This window comes from Prunus mume, linkage group LG3 (genome assembly GCF_029339155.1).
Source record: "Prunus mume cultivar Tortuosa linkage group LG3, ASM2933915v1, whole genome shotgun sequence".
In the NCBI taxonomy this organism is placed as follows: domain Eukaryota; kingdom Viridiplantae; phylum Streptophyta; class Magnoliopsida; order Rosales; family Rosaceae; genus Prunus; species Prunus mume.
The window spans coordinates 11,735,585-11,754,590 of NC_142700.1; the positions used below are offsets into that span (position 1 = coordinate 11,735,585).

Here is a 19,006-nt window from a genome sequence, read left to right on the forward strand (position 1 = left end):
ATTCTGAAGAGACGCAAAAAGTTACAGAAAAAGGCCTATTGTCCACTTGGGGTTGTTGGCTCATTGGAAGGGCTACCAAAGATGACTTCATCGTATCTCCTTTAGCTGTCTAAGCCTAATCTGCTAGTTCATGCCTTCCAACACTCATATTGATATTGCATGACAAGTTCAAAGCAACATTGTTTTGTAGCAGAATGCTGATTTTCCACCATTCTCTTTCAAAATATATAATATACCAGCTTCTGTGCTGTATCAAAGTAGATCCAAGGTATTCTAAATTTAAAATTACCATTCTGTAGAAACATCTATATTATTCTTTCAGCTATCTTGCCAAACAAAAAATATATGTGTGTGTATTTAGAGAGGGAGTAGAAATGATACATGAACATAAAAGTTTGAGAATGAAGAAAGTTTGCTCAGTTTCTCTATTTTCTGTTGTCCCAGTAAGTTGAATCAGGCTTGACTGGATAGAGATCATGAGCAGATGAAGACGAAACGGTCCAGGGCCCTTCAGTTGACGCAGTTTGTGTCTGGCTCTCGCCGGTGTTCCTTCCGAAACTGGATTGAAAATGTTTCCTCATTGCTTCGATCTCAAAACTTGAGGCATTTGGATCTGAGACCAATTCCTGAACAGCAGCCCTGCCTTCAAGCATGCTCACAACTGAAGACATGGTAGGCCTAACTGTCGAAGTGACATTGCAGCAGAGGAGAGCCACATTGATTGTAAGCATCATCTCTTCTTTGTTGAAGTCTGAGCCCAACCTTGGATCCACCATGTCCATCAAATTCCCTTGCCCTTTTAGTAGTTGTGCCTAGAAACATATATTGTCAGAGATAATTTGTCGATCTTTACAAATAATTTCACTGATCTTACATATATTGTCAGAGAAAGATAATGTCAAATGAAGCCAGACTTGATTCTGTATCATCATTAAAACTATTGCAGTATCAGTCACTTTCTCTCAGCCACAAACATAGAATAGAGATCAACAGTATCAGATTAAATTTAACTTTAAATAAGGAAGCAATAGAATCATTTTACCCAATCAAGAAGATAAAAGCTTTTTTCCTTTCCTCTGTAAGTGGTGTTGTTCCTCCCACTAACAATTTCCAATACAAGAATTCCATAGCTATAAACATCTGCTTTGTCAGTCAGATAACCCCGCATTGCATATTCAGGCGCCATATATCCACTGCAAAAAATCGCTCATCATTTCCCCATATTTAGCTTAGCAAAATACTAAAATACTTCGAAGTTTCTTTAACAGTACAGATTTAGTTAAGTTTGAAACTTATACAAGGTAGAGAAACCTCCATCTATTTCCTATTTCTATGGACCCATCGTCGGGGTGGAAGAAATCAAAATAAAAGTATAAGAAGAAAAAAAATATATATCACAGGGACTCACTAAGTTCCAGCAATACGGGTGCTAATGTGTGTATTATCCTCTTCATCAAGCTTGGCCAATCCAAAGTCAGATATCTTTGGGGTAAGATTTTTATCAAGCAGCACATTAGTAGCCTTGATGTCTCTATGAACGACCTTCAATCTTGATTCCTCGTGGAGGTAAGCCAAACCTCTTGCTATACCAACACAGATCTTGTGCCTTGTTGGCCAATCCAACTTCAACTGACTTTCTTGTTGCCCTTCAATTTGTCAAATTACTTAAAGTTAGTTATAAGGGACATCTTTTTTATGTATACGATCTTTTATACCCATCTGCATGAACCAAATGAAGTTTAGGCATACAAGAGTAATATTTACCAAACAAAGCACGAGCAAGGCTATTATTTTCCATGTACTCATAGACAAGCAATAGTTGATTTCCTTCAATACAGCATCCGTGAAGCTTGACAAGATGAGGGTGTTGCAGAGCAGAAATCATGCCTATCTCATTCACGAATTCACGATTCCCTTGCTTTGATTTGGAAGAAAGCTGCTTGACAGCAATTACGGTGCCATCTGACAGAAGGCCCTGCATTTGAGAAACGAAGTCAAAATCCCTTCACTAAAAAGCAGAGCAACTTTATATAAGAATGCTTACAATTAGTCAAGTTAGCCCAACAGCAATAAATAAATAGAAATATTGGTTCCGCAGAATACCTTGTAAACAGATCCAAAACCACCTTCTCCAATCTTATTGGCTTTGTCAAAGTTGTTTGTGGCAGCTTTGAGTTGCCTGAAGCTAAATTTACCAGTTTGCAGGTCCACGCCCTTTAAATCTGCGTAAGAAGCAAACTCATATAAGAAATTGTGTCTACACGAATTTCATATTAGTAGCATTTTTATTTCTTAATATCATGCGACTGATTCAAGGCCTAGAATTTAACAAGTAACTGGACCTATAGGTAGGCACACCTTGCATCAAAGGTTTCAACAGTATAATATATTCTAGCAGCATCAATCAAGGCGTCAGAAAGTTCAATATCTAAATAAATATACTGTGCGTACCATCCTCCAAAGTATTTTCTTGTCCTAGGTGGCCTCTCCTCCAAAGAACACCAAAAATCAGTAATATAATGAAGACTCCTCCAGCCACAATTCCAACTATTGCACCTACAGATATGCCACTTCCACCAGGTACATATTCGGCTGGAAGAAGAATAGCTTTATTAGAGTAAATGCAAATGTAATGGGTAAGAAATGCACAAAGAAAAAAAAAGATTCAACGGAATTGCATCTGTCTTGGGAAACGTTAAGTAGATAGTAAACGAAATTGTTCCGCTGCCATGTAAATATTATATGTTTGCTTAGGTGAAAAGGACAGTTTTAATGTAAAAAATTAAAAAATCCTTGAAGTTGCATTTAAAAGCACATACCAGTCCCATACAAAGAACTGCATTAATCAGTTATGTGATAGGAAATTTGAATAGAGAACATTTCTTCAAGACTTGATTCGAACTAGGTAAAACAGAAAGAAAGGGGGAAAATACATAGATGCATTTTTGTGGCAATACAAGGGAAAAAATTATGAAGACTTAGAGCTCCAATGATGGGGTGCAATCAATTTATTGAGCACCATACAGTCCTGATCAGTTCCCCTGCAGAACTAAAGGCGGATCTCTTAATTGTGTTGAAATATTAATGCCTAACATGATATTTACATATGAGAAACTCCCAATGGTCTAAGTAGTAATTAGAAGAAGATCATAACAATGTAAACTTACCATTTTTTACAGAAATAGCTGATATAAGAGGACCATAAACTCCTCTAAGAGGGATACCGGTCGTCCCTTTCCCAGCCCAATAGAAACGGATCTCCAAGGTACCATTAGTTACACGAGCAGTATAGTTCATTATGACTGCAGTACCAACCCCACCAGCTTTATCCACAATATTGAAATCCTGCTCCACTAGTCTCCCCTGCAATATCCTAGTTTTGTTACATAACATTTCATGATCGTAATGTTGTTTACAAGTTATTACTAGAAATTCATAAACATTTGAATTGACCAGGAACTAAACAGTGTCTGTTGACCTTTACCTGAATGTAAACATCAAATATACGCCTTCCCAGGCTTTTATATGATTTGTTATTTGTAAACTCTGTCTCTGCAAAATGGAGGTTTACAAAGTAGTTTCCATTTCTCAGACAAAACCCATAGTAAGTTAGAGAGATGGGAGAGAGGCGTGCATGCGTGTACAGTTCTGGGTTTGCCATAGAGAGTATAGATTTATTAGTTTGGATGAAGGTGTCTTCAGGACGGTCATCATCAATAAAGTAACCAGTGCTGCTTAAAGCCCAATTTGGTGAGGTTTGGCGAAATGAAGAAGGTCCAGCCCAATCTTTGTCATCATCAAACTTGAACCCATTAACAGTTACTGCTTCTCCACCACAATTTATACGGAATTCGTACCCAGCTACAACAGAAAGCAAAAGGGGATTAATGGCCATACAGAGAGATTTCTTCTTTCTCTTCTATTTCATTTCAAAGGAATTGTCAGAGGATTAGTCGACATCTTAAGCAAAGGACTATGGGCATATCTTGAAGCAATATGTGGAAACCCAACTTACTTTGTGGACATTTTGGAATTTCCAAACATGTAGTTTTTCTGATACGAGAATGCAGCAGGATCCAGAAGAAGTCAGCAAGATAACATCATAAATGAAAATAAGTTGTATAATAAAAATGAAGAATACACAGTTGGAATGCCAAGTAAATTTATCTATGCATGTTTTCAGAGGATTAATTTGTAACTTACGAACTATTGGCATCTGAAAAGCTTTCAAACAAGTTCCTGTAGAAATTAACAAAAATTGAAAAATTGGTTACAAGACACAAACACAGTAAACTCAAGCTAATGAAGACATTCTTACAGGTTGCTGCGTTGTGATGGACAACCTGTAGCCCCTATGGTGAATTTGTTATATGAAAGATCACTGCACAAAAATTTCCAAATGCAGCAGTATGAGAATAGAAAATAAAATGAGGAGCAGAATGAGAATAAAAAATAAAATTTCCAAATGCAGCAGTATGAGGTAGGTATTTGTTAGCGAGATCCTAGCTTAATTAGGAGATTTATTTCCCAGTCTATTAGGACTCTATTTCTTTCCATTTTGTACAAATATTGTGTAATTATGATTTTATCTTATTTCCTTATATAACCCTACTAGGATTATAACCTTGTATTATAAATACCTCCTTTTGGAGAATGAAACATATTTGAAAATATTCTACCCATATTATTTGACTTAGTATCATAGCCGACTTTCTAGTAACCTATGTGTTGTGCCCACCCGTGTTCTAGCCCCATATTTTTTTCTACCTGTGCCGTGTGTGCCCTCATGGGTTTGTGTGTTGTATTGTAATATTCATGCCTCTACTATGTTCATGTCATTCATGTCTTTGTGCATCTGCTGTATTTATGCATCTACTGTGTTCTGCTGTGTACTCTGTCGTGTTCGTGCATATCTTCGTGCATCTATCGTATTTGTGCCTATGTTGTATTCCACTGTGTACTCTATCGTGATCTGTTGAGTTTCTGCTACAATCACGGGTGATAACTCCATTGTTGGTGTTGTTCTATTGCTTCTGCAAATTTGAGTGTTTCTGACTATATTCCAGGTACTAGCTCCAATACTTGGATAATTGACATTAGTGCTTCTGATCATATGACTTACGATGCTAAATTTTTTGATGAGTTGTCTTGTAACACCCGTGACTCATACATAACTAGTGCTCTCCAATTACTGGTGAGGGCACAATCTCTCTCACTCCTACTCTGTCTTTGTCTCGTGTGTTACTAGTTCCCAATATCCATTATAACTTTTTATTTGTTGGTCGATTACTTGATAGACTTCATGCTTCTGCTATTTTCTATCCTACACATTGCTCTTTTCATTATCTCAAGACTCACGAGACGATTGGGTGGTAAACAGATAAGGGTGGTTATATTATTTGACATTGCATTCTGCACCAGTTTGTGATCGTGTCGTTAGTACTGTTCAAATTTGCAGTGTCAAAGACAAACAACAAATTTGGTTATGGTATCGTCGCTTGGGACACCTGTCGTTTGGCTACCTCCAGTGTCTGTTTTCCATCTTTATTATGCTCTTGTGATGAGTCCAGTTTTAAGTATGAGACATGTATTTTGGCCAAGAGTCATCGCACTGTGTTTCCTTTGAGTGACAGTAAAGCTACAAAACCTTTTGATTTAGTGCATTATCATGTGTGGGATTTGGCTCACGTTACTTCGAACGAATTTCGTTGGTTCATCACATTTTTTATGATTATACCTGACTTACTTGGGTTTTCTTGCTGAAAAATAAACATGATGTTGCTTACATCATTCCAGAGTTTCATACTATGGTGTCTACTCAATTTCAAGCTTGGGTCAAAGTATTCTGGACTGATAATTGAGGAGAATATGTGAATAATACTTTGGCTTATTTTTTTCGTGCTCAAGGTATTTTTTACCAAATGACAACCTCTTATACCCCTCAACAAAATTGTGTGTCTGAAAGAAAGAACCAACAATTGCTTGAAGTTGCCCGCTCACTCATATTGGATATGTATGTTCCCCATCATCTTTGGGGGCATACTGTTCTGTCTGCTGCCTATTTGAATAATCCTATTCCTAGCCGAGTTCTTGATTTCAAGACTCCGCATGATGTGTTTAGTAAATATGTTTCCCCTGTCTCCGTCTCCAAGTCGCCCCCTAAAGTTTTTGGGTGTGTTGTCTATGTTCATGTCTACTCTCATAAACGGAGTAAACTTGATCCTTGTGCTCTACGTTGTGTATTTATTTGCTACTCTTCTACTCATAAGGGTTATAAGTGCTATCATCTATCTACCAAGAAAGTGCATGTTACTTTGGATGTGACTTTTCATGAAGAAGTGCCTTATTATGTTTCTCCTTCCTTTCCAATTCAAGGGGAGATGAGGAGTGAATTGGAGAGTCTTGGATTAGAGAATCTTGAACTTAAATTGGAAAATGATGTGTTTGAATATACTACTCTCCGGAAGGAAGCGACCAGTCGCACTGAAGCAAGCCACCGGTCACCCATATATGTAGATGAAACATGTGGTCTCTGTGAAGAAACGACAGGTCGTCCTTTAGAACTCAACCGATCTCCCATATTTGGAGATGAAGCAGGTGCTCTCGGTGTTGAAATAGCTGGTAGCACTGAAGCAAGCGACCGGTTGCTTGTATCTGAAAATAGTGACAGTGATTCTTATATGGATTAGCTCGATGTCATACCCCTCTGCCATGCCAGTGCCCCAGTCTACTCGTGATAGTGCATCAAGTGAGGTAATTTCTGATGATATATCTGTGTCAACTTGTCAGTTACTGCAACGAACCACTCGTGGCAAACCCAAAGTACAATATTCTCCTAATATACATGTCAAGTCTAAATATCTCATTAGTCATTATATGTCAACTCATCTTTTGTCTAAGTCATATGCATCATATTTGTGTCAATTATCTAGTATATGTGTGCTAACTAAGCTAGAAGATGCTCTTTCTGACACCAAATGGATAGATGTCATGAATGTTGAAATGGAAGCTTTGGACAAGAATGAAACTTGGGATTTAGTCACTTTACTAAGAAGGAAGAAAGTTGTTGGGTGCAAATGGGTGTTTACTTTGAAACATAAAGCTACCGGTTTCATTAACCGTTATAAGGCTAGATTGGTAGCACAAGGTTATTCTCAAACTTATGGAGTTGATTATTTGGAGACCTTTACTCTATTAACAAAACTCAATATTGTACGCGTGCTCTTGTCCCTGGCTGCTAATCGTGACTTGCATTGTTACAATTTGATGTAAAGAATGCGTTCCTACATTATGACCTCAAGGAAGAAATATACATGGATGTTCCTCCTGGTAAGCGGTCTCCAAGAGCATGGTTTGGGAGGTTTGTAATATCTATGAAGAAATTTGGGTATGTGCAGAGTAACTCAAATCATACTTTGTTTCTAAAGTGTCATAAAGGTAAATTGACAATATTAATTATTTATGTTGATGATATGATTATAACTAGAGATGATCAGGCATAAATGAAAAATCTTCATAAGTATTTGGCTTCTGAGCTTAAGATGAAATCATTGGGTGAATTGAAGTACTTTCTTGGAATTGAAGTTGCCATATCTAAACGTGATATCTTTTTATCCCAAAGAAAATATGTTTTGGATTTACTTGCAGAAACTAAAATGTTGGATTGTGAACCAATTGATACCCTTAGTGAACAGAATCATAAGTTGGGGTTGTATCCTGATTAAGCCCCGACTGATAAATAATGTTATCAATGACTTGTGGGGAAATTGATTTATTAGCTCATACACGTCCCAATATTTCATATGCAATGAGTGTAAGGAGTCAATTTATGCATTTTCCTAGTGAAGATCATATCGATGATGTGATGTGTATTTTGAGGTATGTGAAAGTAACTCCTGACAATGGGTTAATGTTTTTCAAGTATGGTCATACAGATGTGAAAGGATATACAGATGCTGATTGGGCTAGTTCAGTCACTGATAGACGTTCTACGTCTGGGTATTTTACATTTATTTGTGGTAATCTTGTTACTTGGAGGAGTAAAAAGAAGGATATACATATGCTGATTGGGCTGGTTCAGTCACTGATAGACGTTCTACGTCTAGGTATTTTACATTTATTTGTGGTAATCTTGTTACTTGGAGGAGTAAAAGGAAAAAAGTGGTGTCTCTGTCTAGTGCCGAAGCCGAGTATCATGGGATGACTTAAGGTGTGTGTGAGTTACTACGGTTGAGGAGATTGTTGAGAGATCTTGGGTTTGAGCCCTAGAAACCAATGGATTTGTATTGTGATAACAAAGCTGCAATTGCAATTGCTCATTACCCTGTGCAACATGATCATACAAAGCACGTGGAGGTTTATCGACATTTTATTAAAGAGAAGGTGGATGTTGAGATGGTTTTTTTTCCGTTTATATCATCTGAGAATCAACTGGCAGATGTATTTACGAAAGTTGTGTCTACTACTGTCTTTCTTAACTCGTCTGACAAGTTAGGCATGCGTGACATATTTGCTCCTACTTGAGGGGGAGTGTTAGCGAGATCATAGCTTAATTAGGAGATTTATTTCCTAGTCTATTAGGATTCTATTTCTTTCCATTTTGTACAGATATTGTGTAATTATGATTTTATTTAATTTCCTTGTATAACCATACTAGGGTTACAACCTTATATTATAAATACATCCTTTTAGATAATGAAATATATCCGAAAATATTCTACCCATATTGTTTGATTGTATTTACATGGTTGGATTGAAGTTTTTTATATAAATTCTAGCGAGAGTTAATTCTAAAAATCCAATGTTAAAACACCATACACAGTCATAGGTGCCCTAAGCTCTTACAACTGTCCAAGTTAAGCCAAGTTCACTTTCAAATTTCCTCGTCCTTCAAATTTCCCTTGGAACTACCTTCAATGTCGAATCTTATCCTTCTATTGAAAAATAATGTCCATTTTTATTCTACACAGTTCAAGAAGAATCATGAACACAAGGATTATTCTAGAGTTATGGAGAACATACTATGTTGGCTAGACAAAGAGAATTGAAATTGGAAGAACTTTCTAGAAGCAAGAAAACTCATGTTGCTAGATTATGGCAGTGAAGCACGATGGCTAAACAATAGCCACAAAAAATATTGTATATTATACAATATAGAATATTCTAGATGAAGCCACACCCTTATGGCTGGAGAAAAAAATGCCAAGTCGGTGGACCATGATGTCTGCAAAGAATGCCTATAAAAAGGCATGCAATGCAACAAAGCAAGGTGGAGTCTAACAAAAAGAACTCCCAAACTAATGGAGCCAAGAGCTATCCAAACAAAACTATGTTGAGGAGCCAATAAGCTCACCAATCTAAGTGTGAAGGGCCAAATAGCTCAAACTATTCTAAATCAAGTGTAAGCCAATAAGCTAAGAAGGAGGCTAATTAGCCTACACCAAGCTATGTATTATTCTCCTCCAATATAATAAATCACTTTGTTCAACTATTGTCCTATTGTCTTAAATCCCTTCACACATAAACCAACAATGGTATCAGAGCATCACAAACACTCATCTCACCTACTATATTTCAACAAGTGGTATTAGAGATGGTTTGATCACATTGGGCGTCAGAGCTGGTTCGATCGCATTGGGCGCCAGAGCTGGTTCGATCGCTTTAGGTGTAAGGATCGACTCGAATCTCTATCAGAGCCATGTTCGATCAACTATGGGTGCATGGGCTGATTCTAAGGAAGCAAGGTACGTGTTATCAATACTCAATTCAAGGTTTCAAGAAATCTAAAAATTGGGAAGGAGATTGAGAAAAAGTTCTAGAGGAGGAGATAGTAAAAATAAAAGAGATGGGCATGAGAGGAAAAACTTTCCTCCATGGGGTGTGCAAAAAGTCAAGGCACCCGAAAAAAGAATAAGAAGCCTGAATGTTGAAACTAAAAAAAATTGGGCGTTAAGAAGAAAAAAAATATATTTTCGGCGAAGAATTATCAAGGTAACTACAAATGAAGAAATTGTCATACGAACAAGGAACTGCAACATCAACTAAATGTTCGTCAATGCTAGCTTCATGAGGTGCATGCTCGGAAAAACACAAATATACATTGAGGAGGAGTGTTGAAAAATAATGTCCATTTGTGTTCTACACGGTTCTAGAAAAATCATGAATACAAGGACAATTCTAGAGTTGTGGAGAATTGAAGTTGTAAGAACTTTCTAGAAGCAAGAAAACTCATGTTGCTAGATTAAGGCAGTGGAGCATGGTGGCTAAACAATAGCCACAAAAATAATATTATACAATATAGAATATTCCAGATGAAGACACACACTTGTGGCTAGGGAAAAAAGGCCCAAGTCGGTGGACCATGACGTTGGCAAAGAATGCCTATAAATAAGCTCACCAATTTAAGGTCTTGTTTGGGATTGCTTTTTTGGCCAAAAACCTATTTAACTTTAAAGTTAAGCAGTTTAAGGTGTTTGGTCAACTATTGTTCTATTGTCCTAAAACCCTTCACACATAAACCAACAACGGTATCAGAGCATCACAAACACTAATCTCACCTACTATATTCCAACACCTTCCTTGTCTTCCCACACGTGACACATCCATCTTGACATTCTCATTTCTTCCACGCTCATTTTATGAACATGTTGTTTTCTAAGTGCCATGTAGCATGGCTGCTCTACCAATTTATGCAGAGAATGCTTTGGAGATATGAGGGAAACCTTGGAAAAAGCTTAGGGATCATAAAAGTTAGGGAACATTTTAAGATACTTATAAAGAATGTACATTAATGCCTATTTCATGAATATAATTGTATGTCAAGCTCTATTATGAAAAGTCATGTCATAACGAATGCACTATGCTTTATCCAGTAATAGACAACATAAAACTCTTTACTAAATAACTAAAGACTAGACTTTGGAAGAGAAGCTTACACTTCTTTTTTGGTCCAAGTAGGCACGGGTCCAGTTAGCAAGTTTCCAGTTAAGAATCTGAACATAATTGGTACAGGAAAAACGGCATAAATTACTAGAAAGGGGTATACACAAAAGCAATGAATTACTAGAATGCTAAGCATGATTAACACGACCAGCTTGTAGGGCAGGGGTGTGACAAAGCTGCCCTGCAAGCAATGAATGTCTGCTTGAGTTTTCTTGTAATAAAGTCAAGATTTGTTATTCAAATTGCTTACATATATTTCACTTCTGTTAGAGCAACAAAGCTGCTTGGAATTTCCCCGGTTAGCTTGTTAAAGCTGAGGTCTCTGCACAAACCAGTAACAAATGCATTTCAGATATGCTCCCCTCGAGAGAAACATTATTTAACTTAATAATAATAATAATAAAATCACTCCAGGATGCAGGTAAGTGTAAAATCGATGCCAGGATATGCTTTTGTGTATGCCTACGTACATGTGTGTGATTGTGTTGATTACGTAAAAATAGGGCCCTCCAACATCGTCAAAGTCATTTAATAATCCTTGAGTTATTAGAATAGTATCTAGAAAGAAGATAATTTATTTATCTGAAGACAGAAATAATAAAAAAAATAAAAAGGAACAAAGACATTTGTACTAACAAAGTTTTCAAATTCTTCATGTTCCGGAGATATGGAGGTAGCTGTCCAGTTATATTGCAACTCCTCAAAATCCTGTAACAGGGACATTAACATTTTGAGTTTGCAAAAGACTTCAGGTACAGACAGAAATTGTGATTCATGGAAGCATTAACTCACAGTGTCTTCATGCCTTTCATATTCTCAAGTGGAGGAAAGTGTGCTTCAGGCTGACTCAAGTCAGTAATTCTCCTGCATGTTAAAATCGAGCAATGAACATAGATTACAGAGTTGCTAATTTGTTTTGTATTTATAAATAGATACAAAATCAAAATCCATACTAACAAGTCAGTTAATTTTGTTAAAAGAGAAATGCCGGAAGGAATTGGCCCCGTCAAACCACTAGCCTGAATCACTCTGTTGTAACAAGTCATAACATTTGAATTAGTGATAATATTCAGAATCAAGTAGCAGCAAAGATAACAACAACAACAACAACAAAAACTCACAGTTTGTCAAGATTTGTCCAGTTCTTTATAAAATCAGGTATCTGCCCAGAAAAGTGACTGTCACCCACCCGGCTGCATAATGATTGGCAAAAGGAAAATAGTACCAATTAATACTATAATGCGGTATTTGGGTGCTTTTAGGAAACCTTTAAGAAAAAAGTACAGAAGCTTACAAGTCTTTTAGTGTGATAAGATTTCCAAATGTATCTGGCAACTCCCCAGTAAAATTATTTGAGTTAAGAAGCCTAACCATGAAGGAGACATAACAATTATATTAAAGATACAGAAGTCGATGATTGCTGATGAAAATATCCAGCATCTGTCTATCAGGATAAAACTCGAAATAGGACAATCTTACATGCTTTCTATGAGGGTCAAATTCCCAAGCTCCCGAGGGAGCTCGCCAGAGAAATTATTCATACTGATGTCCCTACACAAAGAAAATTCAATTCCATTGATTAAAAAAGATCATTCCATAAAATCAAGTGGGGGAAAGACGAAACAAATGCCTAATCAACACTCACAAACGCTTCAGGGTGGTGATGTCTCCAAGCTCTTTGGGGATAGGACCGGTCAAACGGTTTCCAAGAAGGGAACTGCAACAAAACTCATGTGTTTGGCCATCAAAATGAATGCAACAAATATGTTAGATTCAACATTTATGATTCAAATGGCTCATGGCCACTCAAAGGCCATGAATATGAACAAAATCCACGTAGTAGATTTGTAGTCAAAGGTGGCTCATGGGATGTGCGAGGTGTGTGACCGCACAGGGCCCCCAAAATTTAGGGGCCTTCAAATTTTTCCAAGTCAACCCATTAAATTAACTAAAACATGAAATATTAAATATCACCCCACAACACCAAATGCAAGGCACCAAAACCAAAATTGAATTGAATATTAATTATCAACAAATTCTACGACTTAGAGAGTAGAGGCTCTAATTTAATTCATTTTCCTCTTCCCAACTCTCACGCTGCAACTCTTCTTTTTATTTATTTACTATGGTTTGAAACTTGTGTCTTCCTCTTCCCAACTCTCAAGCTGCAAAACCATTCTAACATTCTTTTCTCTTTCAATAAGTCTTTCTCACTCCCCTCCATCAAAATAAAGCCATTTCTCTTCAGTACCAGTGTACCACCATCTTCCATCAAATTTTGGATTGTAAAAACCCAAGCTTTAGCCCGTTCCCCAAAATCACAGTTCTTTTCTCTCTCCTTTATTCATATGAGAATTCACTAAGCATTGAAATTGGAAAATCAATTTATCAGCTCTGTGATTTGGAAGGGTGACTAAAGAAATTTTTCTGAGAAGCTCTTTCCGAATGTGTTCTTCCCGTGTCATAAATTTTTATTTCTATATGGATTTTTTTTTTCCTACTTGTATATATAGGGCCTCGACATCCATATTTGCACATGGCCTCCAAAATCAATGGACCGGCTCTGTTTGTAGTTTAAGAAAGAAATGGCTAAAGAATATTAAAGTCGCCACTAAAACAATAAGAACATGTCATGAACATCAACACACACATGCATGTATGCATAGCGAAAAAAGACCGTACATGTTGACAAGTGAAAGGGAGCCCCATTCTGGAGGGATGGTACCACTCAGGTAGTTGCGGGTGAGGTCGCTGCAGGAGAAAGAAAGAAATGAGGCATTTTCCCATTGACAACGGACATACATGTAAGGTAACAACGTGCTTACATTTCTTCGAGATAGCTGAGCCTGGCCATCTCTTTTGGGAGTGTTCCTGGCAAATCCTGAGCCTTCATAACTCTGTGCTTCATCATAAAACAAGGTTTCAAATCTTAATTGCAATTTAACAAAGACCTGACTGTGACTAAAAGGAAATGCTTCCACACATATGAGACCAAAACAGTTAATTATTTAGAGGGTAAAGACTGGACTTCAACTCAGGCAATGTCCTTAAAAAGAATAAAACTTGCAACTTTTTGGTCACGAAGAATAAAACTTGCAATTACACAAACAGTTAATGTGCATTTGTTCTGTAGTGATAATAAGCAAGCCAGCTTTGTCAACAAGTTCCGAAACAATGCCAACTGTGAGAATATGAAAGTAAAAAGTCTCATATTGGAAAGTTGAAAAACCTAATAATGGCTTATAAGAATTGGGCTACTCCCATTACCTAATTAATTTTGAGATGAAATCTCAACTTCCTTCATAATATCCTAATCAGGTTAGCCCATATATAATAGCCCAATAGCCACTTGAGGGCTGGCTTGGTTTCATGAGCCCCAGCAGCTGTACTGGCCAACCCTTGCTGCTGGAAATGGTTTTTGGGCCTAAACCACCCCCACAGCCAACTCCATGTGGTGCCGACAGTCCCTTTTAATTCCCACTTATTTTGGAGGTGGCATGATGATATTTTAAGTCAATTGGGGGGCCAATGTGAAAATGATCAATAATTAATTGATATAGACGTGCATTCCCCAGAGAACCAAATGTCCAAATCAGCATCTCTCTCTCTCTCTCTCTCTCTCTCTCTCTCTCTACAAACTTACAGCTGTGCTAGTGGTCATGGGTCAATCAATCAAGGAAGGTTCATGCACTGATTCTTCTTTCACTTTCAGACAAAAAATTCTGAGATGATATCACTGATTAGTCTAATACTCCTAACAGTATCAACGTCAAATTTAACTTAAGCATATGCAAATAACCCACCACAACACTACTCATGTCACTTAATTAAGGAGCTTTTAAGAGCGTATACAATAGCATACTCTCATAGGGATAGAATTAGGGTGGAGTTCGGTGGGACCAAGAACTAAAATATCGATAATATCAAAGAAATATCATCAATATTATCTTTTTTTGGATCTATAATGTTTTGGAACATATCCATACACATATAGTATAATTAATATCAAGAAATATCGACGTTGATAATTTCTCACACGCTTCAACGACATTTGGCCAAAATATCAAGATGATGAAAACAATGAAAAATTCGAACCTTATAGAAACTTTATGTGGTACTAAGTCACTCATGTTTATTACCATGCAATATATGGTGTGTTTAATATTATTTCATTAATTACTACAAATTTTCTACACTCTCGGTGTTTGTCAGCTCGCTATATAATCAATTTAAATAAGTTAAACCAATCATGTAATGCATTTCTTTTTAATTTTTTGTGAGAAACTAATACATAATTGACTAAATAAACATCCTCCAAAATTTCAATAAAAATTTCAAAGTTTTTCTTACAATTTTCATTGTTTTTATTCCATTTTTACCAATATTGATAATTTTCCGATATTTCCATCAAAATTGCCATGTTTTCAAACCACTGATATTTTCAAAACCATCGATATTTTAAACCTTAGGTGGAACTAAAATCAAAGGATATCCTTACTTTTGTGAGAATTAACGAACAATCCACTAGACATGGCAGGTAGACATAAGAATTTCTCGTAATTTAAAACTTGCATAACATTAGAGGCTCTCCTACCTTAGAAAGTTAGAGAATCTGTTAGAACCAAAAGAAAAAGTTGGATTCCATGTATATAACACAAAAGTCGAAGGACTTTAAATTTTGAGACTTCAGATATATGGACAAGAGTAAGAAAATGCTGGGACTATCTTCTTCACCGACAACATGAGAAAGGCTCATTTAAAGTCATCAAAATTTGACCACCGTGAGTATACTAGTATTATACAAATAGCAATTTTCTTGGAGTATATATATAATGGGATAATTCTGAAAGGGAAAAAAAAAATTAATATACATAATACATATATATCGCCAATGATCTAATATTCCCCAAAAAAGTTTTGTTTAGGGGTGACACCATCACCACCATATCCATGTAAACCACATAAACCCGATGAGATCATTTGGTGTTGGGTGGAGAGAGAGAGAGAGAGAGAGAGAGAAGTTTACATGCTGGTAATATGGCAGACAGTGGAATTGGCAAAGGAACAATTACAGGTGACGCCATACTCAAATCCTTTGGCCGGATTGGTATCAGTCCATGGTTTTTGATTGTTGCATGGATCTGGATCTCCACTGAAATCCCAGTTCGTCTTCCCCAGTGTCTTTGCTATGTCAGCTAAAGTTTGTACTACATATATATATAAAACAAAGTGCAACAATAATTTAACACCATATGCTCAATACTCAATTTCTACACATTCATACAATTACTACCATTAATGTCTAAATAAACAAGAACTACAAAGTCATGAATCCAAGCATCATATATACGTATACCTTCATCTCGTGGCAATCGGGTAACTCCAAAAGCAAAATTTCCAAAGCAAACCACCACCAAGAGAGAATGAAGAAAAGGTCGAGGGAAGAACATATTCATCAATTAATTTTCTATTGGAAACCTTTCCACATTTGAAGAGGAAAACAGTGCCCAAATGAGAGCTTTTGAATGAAGAGGTATCGTACGATTGTGTGTATGAAAGATGGATTTGTGAGGAGAGTATTGGTGCTTACATCAGCTTTTTATAGACACAGAAAGATCGAGTAGGCCTTCAAGGACTGAAACTGAAGTCAAATACTTTTTTAAAAAAATTATTATTCTCATCCACTCACTTTATAGTCTAACCTCCTTTTTTTTTTAATATATAAAGAAAAAAAGAAAAAGCAAGGAGATTAGACACTGCATGCAAACACACACGTACTGTACATAAAGCTGTTTTGACTAAAACAAGTAATCACCCGAATAATAATCAATACATAAAAGTTCCACCCCTTTCTCAGTTTTCCATTATTTACATCTTTTGAGTTTAAAAATTAAATGTCGTCAATTACAATTTAATTAGAAAAATAAAGTTCAAAACTCTTTATATCTGTCTGAATAACTCAATCTTGTTTTAAATTTTCTCCAACGTACACTACTAAAAAAAAAAAGACTAAAAGAGACTGAGGGCAATCATACATATTTGGGGACTGAAAACAGTGCCTAATGTAGTAGTAGGCATTGACTTATAACAGTGTCTTTTATATGGGTCCTCTAATCATTCCGTGCCATATTTCTACAACCAGTCAAACAAAAACCATGATTCGCTAAGCAAAACTCATTCAAATGAAAGACTTGTAAGAGACATGACACAGATCTAGCCCAAACCAGACAATGAGTTAGATTTACAAACACAATACCAAGAATTAAATTTAAAACTAGACCAAGAAATCCAGACACAACACAATATCAAGAAAAAGACGAGAATTATAACAAAAATAATAATAGACAAAAGGGGTGCTTATAGATTTGAAGCAGAAAAAGAGAGAAATTTCAAGAAAGTTGTTAAGAAAATACGAGAGAGAGAGAGAGAGAGAGAGAGAGAGAGAGAGAGAGAGAGTAATGGGAGGAAAAGAGGAGAAAAAGGAGGAAACAGTAGCAATCTTGGGAAGTAAAACGAGAGTGTGGTTCATCCTCTCTTTAGCTTGCTAAGTTGTTGCAAGTTGAAGTTGCAGCAAGATTGGGTTTGTTCTCTCACTCATGTGTTTCGTGAGCAAAACTGTGTTGCTGATGGTTTGGCTCACATGAGTCATGGTATGTTTCCTGGCCTTCATCGGTTGGAGCTCGCGCCTCCTTGTGTCCGTGAGAGCCTTGCTGCTGATGTTTGCAGTCTGGCCAGGCCTAGAGTTGTGGCTGTTTAGTTTCTTTTGTTTTGGCCTTCTTGGCCCCATTTCACCAAAAAAAAAAAAAAAAACGAGAGTGTGGTTAAGAAAATAATAATTGAGAGAGAGAGAGAGAGAGAGAGAGAGAGGTAGGAATCTTGGGATGAGAAAAAGGAGGAAAGCCATTTTGGTATACGTATAATTTCACTTAGTTGGTATAATGAGTCTTTTATTTATATATTTTTAATATATATTTGACATGAAAGTATCACACATAATTTCTTTAATACTGAAGGCACGGATTTCCGAGTTTTTAAAATTATTAGTCATGGGAAATTATTGAATCAGTCCCTATTATCATTTTATAGAGACTATTTCTTTTATCAGTCCCTAATAGCATTCTATATAGAGACTGTTTTTATTTTAGTCTCCAATAAAAGGTTCGACTGTTTTTCTAGTAGTGGTAGGTGTGGAAAAGTCCAAGTCATCCAACGGACTATTTCTCGTGGAATTTTCATCTTTTTTTCTTCTTTTATATATATATATATTATTATTTTTTTTCGTTAAAGGAAAACTTCAACTTGCATGGATACTCTACTAAGCTCAAGTGTTAGAGTGTTAGACATTTGTGTCCAACAATCAACGCTGTGTCTATGGTCAAGACACTCTCATAACATAGTCAACTCATACTCTAGATCAACTAATGTGTTAATTCAATTATAATTCATATAAAATTAATAAACTACATTTGAAAGGTTTGGAAAGCTTGGATTTCACTATGTAATATTGTGAAATTGGAGTATGAACATCAATAGTTTAAATAAAAAATTATATACAAATTTTTTTTAAAAAATCCCATGCCTCCGTGTCTTAATTTTTTGAAATTTATTATTTCCCTTGTCTTTGTATTGCGTATCTGTGTGGCCATATTTGTGTCCGTGCAACATCGGCTTTCAGCCCGGTAATTAATTATTTTAATTCTAAAATCTGCATGCAAACACGCACATCGAAAAGCTGTTTTGACTAAAACACATAATCGCCCAAATATAATAATCTATACGTAAAAGTTCCACAGCAACCCCTTTCTCAGGTGTCCATTATTTACATCTTTTGGATGGACTCCAACTTCCCAATCAACCAGTCCATGCATTGAAGCTGTATAAAGAAAGAAAAAATAAAGAAAAAAGAGCCACTTGTGTAAAGAGCCAGCCATGTGAAATCGACCAAACAATTAATGTTTCCCATTTTAAATTCATCCATAAAACCAAAATTACTTTCAAAATAATGACAGGGATAGGAATTAAAGGGTTAGCTTCAGGTCCCAGGTTGAAGAAAAATAAGCTTCAG

General features: G+C 36.3%; 1 protein-coding gene across 1 annotated transcript; it reads right to left on the minus strand.

Annotated features, from left to right (window-relative positions):
* Window positions 1-271: 271 nt before the first annotated feature.
* LOC103325960 (putative LRR receptor-like serine/threonine-protein kinase At1g53430) lies at window positions 272-17,698 on the minus strand. Its single transcript, XM_008228154.3, has 24 exons — window positions 16,298-17,698; window positions 15,968-16,148; window positions 13,767-13,838; window positions 13,624-13,692; window positions 12,587-12,658; window positions 12,421-12,492; window positions 12,236-12,307; window positions 12,063-12,134; window positions 11,899-11,970; window positions 11,734-11,805; window positions 11,578-11,649; window positions 11,192-11,263; window positions 10,935-10,991; window positions 4,319-4,381; window positions 4,204-4,239; window positions 4,016-4,053; window positions 3,485-3,861; window positions 3,168-3,363; window positions 2,452-2,592; window positions 2,104-2,222; window positions 1,765-1,975; window positions 1,409-1,646; window positions 1,043-1,193; window positions 272-812 (listed from the first exon to the last, which is right to left on the minus strand). Exons 1-24 carry the CDS (start codon window positions 16,395-16,397, stop codon window positions 426-428), a joined length of 3,012 nt encoding a protein of 1,003 aa, XP_008226376.2. The 5' UTR covers window positions 16,398-17,698; the 3' UTR covers window positions 272-425.
* Window positions 17,699-19,006: the final 1,308 nt, after the last annotated feature.

Excerpts from the sequence above, each read along its gene's own strand:
- LOC103325960 (XM_008228154.3), bottom strand. The coding sequence starts at position 16,397 with ATGAATATGTTCTTCCCTCGACCTTTTCTTCATTCTCTCTTGGTGGTG. Across the intron at positions 13,693-13,766 it reads CTCAGCTATCTCGAAGAAAT|CGACCTCACCCGCAACTACC; the intron begins GTAAGCACGTTG and ends TTTCTCCTGCAG. Across the intron at positions 10,992-11,191 it reads CTAACAGAAGTGAAATATAT|ATTCTTAACTGGAAACTTGC; the intron begins GTAAGCAATTTG and ends AATTATGTTCAG.